The sequence below is a fragment of the Hippichthys cyanospilos genome, chromosome 8, assembly GCF_059441005.1.
Source record: "Hippichthys cyanospilos isolate Australia breed blue-spotted pipefish chromosome 8, RoL_Hcya_1.0, whole genome shotgun sequence".
Lineage (NCBI taxonomy): Eukaryota > Metazoa > Chordata > Actinopteri > Syngnathiformes > Syngnathidae > Hippichthys > Hippichthys cyanospilos.
The window spans coordinates 11,442,501-11,452,500 of record NC_142376.1 but is presented as its reverse complement, the minus strand read 5'-3'; the positions used below and the strand labels follow the sequence as shown (position 1 = coordinate 11,452,500).

The 10,000-nt window shown below is 37.4% G+C and overlaps 1 protein-coding gene across 2 annotated transcripts in view; it reads right to left on the bottom strand.

The window, feature by feature from the left end:
- adgra1b (adhesion G protein-coupled receptor A1b) overlaps window positions 1-10,000 on the bottom strand; it is a 129,256-nt gene that overhangs the window by 89,854 nt on the left and 29,402 nt on the right. For both annotated transcript variants that reach the window (XM_088421881.1, XM_088421882.1), the window contains one exon: window positions 4,292-4,505. In XM_088421881.1, coding sequence (XP_088278007.1) covers window positions 4,292-4,505 — 214 coding nt within the window. The remainder of the gene's footprint in view (window positions 1-4,291; window positions 4,506-10,000) is intronic.

Here is a 10,000-nt window from a genome sequence, read left to right as displayed (position 1 = left end):
ACAGTTAATACTGGGAGTTTGGCCTGACACCATTACTCAGCAGGAGTCTAGCTCACATAGCAGAACTATTGGGCCTCAGGGGGTCTGAGGCTGTTACGCTCACTGTGAGAAATGTAAACAGATCATCTTAACACAGCTGCAGCACCAAATATTGCACTGTAATTACATGGCACAATGCAAGGAGGGAACTGAATGCGAAACCAAAGATACACAAACAATGACTAAACATAAAACTGTCAACATCACACTTAAGCCTTAACCTGGTGTGCAAAGAGTGCACGATGCTTTGACGTCTCATGTGGCGATTTAGCCAAAAGCACGATGGGTGGAATAGAATACATAGCCTGAACCATGTTGTGTTCACCTTCAAAGAGGTCACTTCACTCAGACTTTGCCATCTCTGATTGCACTGCTGCAACACGGTGTGACAAATCCAGACACAGGCCTTAAGCCATGTACTAAATCTTGTGTATTCAGTCTTTCTCTTCTGATGGGACATGCAGGCGAAGCTTAATGACTCAGAGGACATTGATCCAAGGTGACAAACCTCAACAGTGACTCATCATTTTTTCACTGTGGTTAAACAAACATGAAAAATGACTACGTGTTAAAGAACAAGTCCTGTTAAAATGGAGTGTTTATTTTTTGACTTAATGAAGAAATTAAAGCATAGTTCTGTAACTTCCCCCACACAATAATTTAACATGCAGCACTGAGCAAAGATGAAGTTAGCTTCAGACAAAGCTGATTGTCTTAGTTGGAATGAGCTCTTAAATACAATCAGCACGTATGGAAATGGCATCTGCTCCTTGTAGTTTTTCTGGAGATGAAAACATTTCTGGTGCCAAGACAAACATGATCTATATGTGCTCCACTTCGTTGGACAAATTGAATTATTTCTGTATACTACAGGCCAACATAAGGGAATTACAAACAAGGCCTTCAAGAGCAATGAAGAATTCACCATGTCTTACGCAGATTTATAAATAGTACCCAAGTCACCATAGTCTGGGAAAAATCAATAATGAAGCCAACTGTTGACAGATTTTACTGTTTTATATTACTTGCAGATATTTGCACACATACAGTCTGTAACTTTTTTTAATTCTATAAAATGTATTGAATATATTGTTAATATTTATTTAATATGAACCAGTTGGAGTAGCATTACCAATGTTGTTGTATACCAGCCATTTATTCTTTTTTGCCACTCAGCAGCACCGACTTCCTTTTCCCACAATTTCCTGAACACTCTTTGTCCCACAGAGCCCAGTGATATTGTTCCAAATTGTAACATGGAAATGAACTGCTGTAAATGCTCAGATCTCCTTCAGTCTCAGTGCAACAATGCACTATTCAGACTATATTTCCCCTGATTACAACGAATCAGGGAGTAAGTCTAGTTCTGCCATGACAAAAACATGAGCTCTTGCTTGCCATTAGCAATTAGCGACAACAAGAAGTTATGACAATGAAAAACAAAAAGAGAAGAAATTTGAATTAAAGATGATCAATAAGAGTTCAAATACCAGGGCGAGATCAAGCCTTTAGGCAGCCATCTTTGTGACCCTGTGCGCCGACCAATAGCAGACCAGCATCTTTGTGACACCATCACACTGACCAATATTAGACCAGTATTGACGTGTTGCAGCAAAGGCAGTTTGATACCAACAGAAAATAAGAGCAATTACTTAAAAACGCCTCAAGAGAGGCAAAACAACAAACAATCAACCCCACAGCTAATGATAGTTGTTGATGTTAATCGTAAAGCTGTCATGATCTGTTTTTCGTTGTGGGTTTTTGGGTTGTGTAGTTTCAGTTATAGGTCCTCTGTGTTCCCCTCGTCTGTCATCACTAATTAACCTCACCTGTCGCCCGCGTGTTCCCTCCAGTAAGTTTCCCCGCCCATTGTTGTCCCCAGGTGTCTTGCGTCTTAATTAGTTCGGTTAGTACTTAAGCCCCAGTGTTTTGCCGCGTCCCTTTGTCGGGTCATTGTTCGTCGTCCCCCCGCTGCCTCGTCTCACGCTCCTTGTACGTCTTCCCCTCGCCGTCTTGCCTCGCGTTGCCCTCCTTCCCGTGCTGCCTCCCGTTCATTGTCGCCCCCCGTTCCTTGTCGCCCCCAGTCAGCTTCAGTTCAACGTTTTGGTTTGCACTTTGTATTTTTCGATTCCTTCAACCCTGCCTGTGTTATTAAATCACCTTACTCGAACCTACCCCAGTCAGCCCTGCATTTTTTGGTTCCGCCTTTCCAACATCCCGCACCTCCTCAACCCGCCATGCCCCAACGTGACAAAAGCGGGATAAAAGCCTGAAAAAATTAACCAGGGATGCCATTGCCATATGTAAATGATGTTACCATTTTAATGCTTATGTCAGCAGCCCATCAATACTTATTTTAGAAGAGGAAAATCATACAATCGATTGTAGGTTACAGATATGTTAAAAAAAAGTGTGTAAGGTTTGTGCTTTAATTTATTGCAACAATTATGTTTCAGCATCTGTTACTCTTAGCGTGTGATCAGCAAGAGCTGCGGGATGAGCTACAAGGCCAACCTCTCTCGGGATGGGCTGCAGATTGCTCAGGGATGTTGGCTCACTGCCAAGTCAATTCTTTCCTGTCCTTTCAGATCTTTATCAAGGGCGCCAATAACTAAAGTTAAATCCCAGCTACTTTAGATGATTGAGAGATATAGAAGGCAGGTAGCGATGTGTGTGTGCATGGGTCCTAACATGCATTCTATGTGTGAGTTGGAAAGGCAAGATTAATGTTACTATGTGCTGCCTTGTGTTTTTTCATTCAGAAGGGACCTTAAACTAACACTTGTGGATTATCAGATCATTATACCTTCCTAGTCACTGTTGCAATCTAAACGGAACATAAAAACTCATGAACGTTGCGTTATCATAAAAAAGTCATAAACACATTAAGATTTATGTCAGCATTGGACTCCGTTTATGTAGATCCATCCATTCATCACTTTTCTAGAGCTGCTTATCCTAATTAGGTTCGTAGGCGAAGCTGATAATTTTGACAATGTTAAGTTGGCTGAGCGGACTGGATGTATTCACTTACATCACAGTAGTTGTGTTTATCTGTGCAGTGGCACGGTGAAGAGGACATTTGAAAATTGTCCCCATCACGATCATTTTGTGTGTTTCCCTCATACCTGTGCCACCCAGTGGGATGATTTAAAAAATGTAGTTGAATGATTCAGCCTGTTTGATGCTCACTGTTCACGTACTCATGAATGAAATATAGTGTGCTAAACAAGCTGTCTTCCCTGTGCTGTCCACTTAAACATTGTCAGGGCTGGCGTAAGGCTTCGATCGACTTTCTGCTCCCAGATAGACACGCCGCCTAACACATCCTATACTAAAAGCATTTGGGTAAAATGTAACCCACTTAAAAAGGACTGACCTAATCATTTAGGTCAATTTGACCTGACCTGTTTTTTTTGTTGTTGTTGTTTTTACGGTTGCCTTGTACAAAATGGCACATTTTCTGGAATTGTCTTACACTACATGATATATTGCACTTCCTCATATGTATACAGTTTCTTTCACTCAATCTACTCTGTAATATGCTCAGAATGTAAGTCTATTCATTTATTAGTGGTTCATTATTACTGCCATTATTGCTCTATTACTGTTTGTTTTCGTTTTATTGCCTACCTTATTATTTGTTCGACTCTGGAATGTAGTCTGATCGGGGAGTGAACAGAATAAGAATTTAACTGTGTGGTATTATTATGCATATGAAAAAACTTATGAATCTTGAATCTTGAAAAACAAACTAGAATGCTATGTCATATTCATCCAAATAGTGACCTTTTTTCAATCCAAAATTGTTTTTTTTTTTTTTAACACAACTGTTTTCAGTAGTAAAAACACTGCTTCTGTTGGACCAGTCCTTTCAGCTTGGTGTCCAATCTGCCAAATAAAAAAAATAAAAAAAAGCCCTAACATGTACATGTAAGGTATTCAGCAGCCGGCAAAGTCACAGATTTATCATGTTTTTTTTTGTTGTTTTGTTTTTTAAATAGATCTTGTTCAAGAAGAAAACATATGTGAAATGTAATATACTACATTTGTTTTTTGTTGCACTGTGACATGCATACAATGAAATGCTTATTATTTTTAGCATTTCAGTTTAGTTGTATCATTTAATTTAAAAAAAGTTTGCTTGTGTGGAACCTTTAAATATAAGTAGAACTGTCCAGTATTTCAGCTCGTCAACTGTCATTCCGCAACATTCGCTCCTCACATAAATAACTTGATCTGTTACTTGTACCTGGTAAGAAGACAACAATCATGAAGCAAAGTTTCCTCCACATAAACACCGCGGTCCTCTTGGGTGGACACAATGTGGCCATTGTGATGCCAATGCAGCTCGACTGAAGGGTCCAAGTAAGTGACAGTGCACTGAAGAGGCAGACGGTCTCCCTGAAAAACCAGCTGCCTCTGGGAAGGTATCAGATGAAAGAGGGGCATTTCCAGAGCTCCGTCTAGAAAATGAAGATAGGAAAAAACAGCAAGGTCAGCATATCAAGCATCACTTTCTCCATTGCTGACACATTGAGGTTGTTCATGAGCTCGAGTATTACAATTCTGAATCATTATGATGAAATGAAAATGAAGTCTTGTCTGTAAACCTAACATCCACATGCTGTACATTTATAAACCAAGATACCGTTCTCACAAAACAGCACTGTACACTGCCATCAAGGTCACGCTCATCCCACATCATTCCCACATGTTATTGCTGTTGCTACGAGAGAAGAGCAGCTGATAAAGGAGAATAGCCTTGAGCACTTTTCTGGACTCTCCTTGACTCCTTGCATGCACATAACAATGGAAGGCCATCGCAGTACGAGTTATTGGATTATTTATCGTACTTTGAAAGCACATCCTTTTTATTGTGTCAGTGAGTATGATTAAGACAAGGATTAGAAGAACGCTGCATGCTGTTATGTCTTTTTTTTTTTTTTTTTTAAAGAAATCTTCCAGAATCTGCACACGAAGCACATACTGGATTAGAGGCATGATATTGAACTCATGCAGAAGTGGTTGTGTTCTGAGATCACTGACTGCCCATTTTTATTTATGAAGCAGGATTAGCTTTAAACCTTGCCAGCAAACTGTACCACCTTGGGAATTATTTCGGAGGGTGTTCAATACAAGACTAGACATTTTCTTGGACATGCTCCAAAGAGCAACACAATCTTTGCCTCTACTTGTATGAAATCAATTTTGGCTGTTGCTGCCACTTGACGGGCTATTTGACGTTATGCTTCATACAGGCTCTTCCACACATCAAAGTCCTAGTTTAAAAGAGACACACAGAAGGACGTATGTTAAACGTAAATCTATGTGGCAATTTTTAGCACAATTATTTGTCTAGCGTAGAGTAAGAGAAAAGTATATAGTATAGTACTGTTTTGGTCCTCATTTGAGTCAGGTTCTCATTTGGTCAGGCAGATCTTCATTTGATAATTTGATGAATAGCAATATACACAAGCAAATCAGACTTCCAAAAACTGTCACATTTGCTCTCTTCTTGTCAAACGAAAGCACGAAAATACACCAACTCATACACTCTGTATGTAATACATAGTGGGGCATCCTTGGTGATGGCATCTCTGTGTACGTAATTTTTTTACCTCAATGTGTTGCCATGTTTTACTGTCCATTGCTTATAATTGTATAATGATGATCGTGACAGACTGCATAAACAGCAAGGTGACATTGACTTTTGAATTAACCAAATGCTGATCTTGTTTCAACTGATGTTTTGAGCCAGAGTGTGGCCTTACATTTGCATATTGGCCAGTTAGAGCAAAAATACAATTGTTATGAGTGAAGTCAATTCAAGCTGAGAAAATGACACATAAATAAAAATCAAGTGGTACTTGTGAGTGATAGTAGGTGTATAAAAGTGTATTACCAGTTTGCCTTTGTCTCTGGAAGAATCATTCCCTCTGATGACCAAACTGTTATGATACAGCTAAATAGTCCACTCTGGAGAATGATTGATTAATTTACTTAAACTTCATTTTGAAATTAAAAGCCTACAGTAATAAACAAAACTGTTCACTCTTTTACTGTTGCAGAGCACTGCTCAACTTGAAAGTGTGAGCTATTCATGCTGAAAAGACTTCTAAATCCTGTTTAACTTTACATGACATTTAAACCTAACTATCATAAGTAATTTGCTCAAGCCACTTCATATTTCATCTTATGATATTGTATTGCATTACTGTATGTATTATATTATATTATGACTTTATTTATTTATCTATTTATTTATTTGTTTGTTTGTAGTTGTCCAACACATTGGCATGTAGGAGGAGTTCATGTAAACTCAGCAATGCAAGTCCGGTGCAGAGATTTGAACCACAAATGTAGAAAATGTGAGAGCATTGACTTGTTTTTTTTTTCTTATTCCTATAGCAATTTAAACTCCAAAAATGTTTGTTAATTCCAGCTTCAACCACGGTGGTTTCAACAATTGAAATTCTCTGTATTGAGATAAAATTCATATATGGTCAGAGCACTTTTTAAAGTGTAATATACACACCTTAAAAACACCCATTGTATACACTGTGATAATAGTTTGCTAATCAATATACAAAAACTTAAGAAACAAGGAATACTGCACAGAAAATGGACACATTATGTATCTGTGTATGAAGATCTAGTAATGCTATTTTTTGGTGCTTTTATACAGTTGGACTTTGTCAGCATTCCGATTCAGGATTTCACGTATGTGGTGGCTGGCAACACACATATTCCCCAGCACTCACAACCAACTGATAAAAAGAACAACTTATCCCATAAGACCACGCTTCTACAGAGCGAGACTTGGCTTATAACACATGGGACCTGTGGGATAGATATGGGAATATTACCATGAACTGCTAGGCTGCCAGCTTTGTGTGTGAAGCAACAGTGTGAAATGACAACTTGAATTTATCATCTTTCAAACAAACACCACTTAAACAATGTTGCCTGTCTAATATTCTGTTCATTCACTTATACTATTAAATACAATAATGTGTGGCTGGGATATAATATCGGGAATGAAAATTGGCATTTAATCTCAGTAATGTAAAATAATTAAACCATCTATACATCACAAAAAAAAACCATGAGGTAACATTATGATGCAAATGATTGAAACATGGATTTGCGACCCAAATGAGGAAAAGTAGTTCCAAGAATGAATTAATGCTCTACCGTTAATGTGACCTAGAATGAATTAATGCTCTACCGTTAATGTGACCTATATAACCTGAACAACTCAATTGAAAAACAATGAATTTTTTTTTGGGAAAGTAGAAATAAAATTTAAAAGGGCACACATAACAAGTAAATTATAACTAGTGTTAACAATCAGCTTACATCTGCCATCCAATTTAAAATGAGCCTGATATCAAATAATGTTCATCTGTTCCATCAAGCTATTCCTGTCATTTTTTTGTAGTCCGACAGCAAAAGCAATGGTCCACCACATTACGGGGTTTTGATATTTTGGTTGAAAGGTCAGAGTGCAGAGTTTTTTTTCGAGTTTGTTAAAAATATCAATTTCAGTTAATATGTTTTGCAATACACATGCCATTTCTAGGAAGTTGTCAAGCATAATTCGATTAAAACTACCCAATGGCAAGCAAATGGTAGAATGCAAGCAGCAGGATATTTGTTACCAAAAAAGGCCAACATGTGCCTCTGAGGGCACTAACAGTCTGTGAAACAGCCATGAAGTTCCTATTCACAAGATGTCAGTCCTGGGAAAATTTGAGTCCATATTTGCAGGTAATTCAAACTGTAGCGGGCACATTCAGAGTTTCATTTAGCGATTAAACTTCATTGACTGATTGATTTATTGATCATATGAACACACTGCCAGATAAGAAAAAGAAAAAAATAAAGACAATGGAGAATCCAGTTCTGTACGGTTTACATGTTCGTGTATATATATATATATATATATATATATATATATATATATATATATATATATATATATATATAAGGAAATAAAGGAATTTCTGGCCCACCATGTGTGCATTATGGTGTTGGAAACAAGGACATGTCTTATAAAGAAAACTATCCAAGCCTGCATGTAAAAATATATTTTCCTACTTAAAAATCATTAAATGCATGTCTAAAGAAAATGCTTAAGTCGAATATAATGTTGGTCATGAAGACAACAATGTTCATCTCCAAAAGAGCACCTTAACTACAATGAAGCAGAAACCTTCAGGGAGGAATAAAGAAATCATCAATCATCTGTGTGATGAGCTGAAGAGTGCTTGGGACAGCAGATGCCCTCACAATTTGACAGATTTAGAGCGTTCTTTGCAGAATTGGGTGAACAAATATTGACACAACAGGGTGTGCCAAACTGATAACCTTTCCCTAAAACATTGTAGTGTAAGACAATGGTGCTGCAACAAAGTATGAGTTTTATGCAGCCAGGTTAATTCATGCTTTATTGTTTACTTTAAAATGTTTTTTTTTTTTTTAATTGTAGTTGTACATGTTATATGAAGGAACATGTTTTGAAACACTATATCTTGATCTCATAACGAAAAACGCTGGCTATATGCCTCAAATATATCAATGTCTTGTTTTCATCATCACCGACATATACACAGAGGTGGGCACTCTATCAGCACTGACGGTCCATCGTTGATGCCCAAATTAAAAATACAGAATTAAAAATGTCAGAATTACAATTTTTGGTTCAATTCACTGCTTGTCATTCATAGCTATAACAAAGCTGACTTTACAGGAGATGTATTTGTAGTTGTTCCCTTTCTTACTCCTGGTTTCATTAACCAAAACTCATACTGTACACAGTCTGGTTGACCACAAGTTAAAAGTAATGTTTATAATTAAGTGATAAGTGGTTTTATGTTTTTTATTTTATTTATATATATATATATATATATATATATATATATATATATATATATATATATATATATATATATATATATATATATATATATTATATATATATATATATATTAGATCAAAAAAGTCTTGCTGATTGGCTCTTGGCCAGGAAATGCAAGATAAAGTTTTTTAATTCCCTAATTAAAGACGTATTTTAGTAAATTCAACCTCAGCAATATTTTGTTTTATCTGTAACGTATGTGACAGATGAAATTTAGACAAATATAGACATATGTTAATGAAACCGTCTTCAATAGTTGTAGGGCAGGCAGTGTTAAATGAAAACCAACATTCACTATCTGAGTATCATGTAAAGCTTGATAACGCCATCCTGTGGACACGGCACTATTGTCCTACCTGTATTCTCTCAGATGCTGGGAATAAACATGATAGTTTATTAAAGCCTTGGGTTAAACCCCTTAACTGGCTTTGTTTTCATGTTACACTCACATTACTGTGTTCTGTTTCAATTTCAGTGTGACTGCAGAACTATGGACATAGTGTTAACTTTAAGTGTAAGTACAAAAAGGGGCGGCACGGCTTAGTGGTAGAGTGGTCGTCTCCCAGCCGAAAGGCCGTGGGTTCGATCCCCCGACCATCAAGACCATGTCTAAGTGTCCTTGAGCAAGACACTGAACCCCCAGTTGCTCCTGATGCTGCGTCATCAGTAGGTAAATGACTAGTTAGTGTAAAGCGCTTTGAGTACCTAAGGTAGAAAAGCGCTATATAAGTGAAAGTCCATTTACCATTTACCAAAAACAGAAAAAAACAATGAGTGCAATGTGACACGAGTGCATACAGAAGCACACCAGCGCCTGACGATGCGCCTCTCAATGCAAAACGACAGACAATACCCTTTAACTTTTCAGGAACGTGTCTTACATCAGAAATGCCTATAATGCCTTCTTTCATCATGCACGCACATACACAAAAGGCCGAACCATACCCAACAAATAACCAATGATTTTCTCATTCCAAAGCAATATCCCCTGGCGGGAAGCAGATGTAGGGAGAAAAGAAAGATGAATCTATCATATGA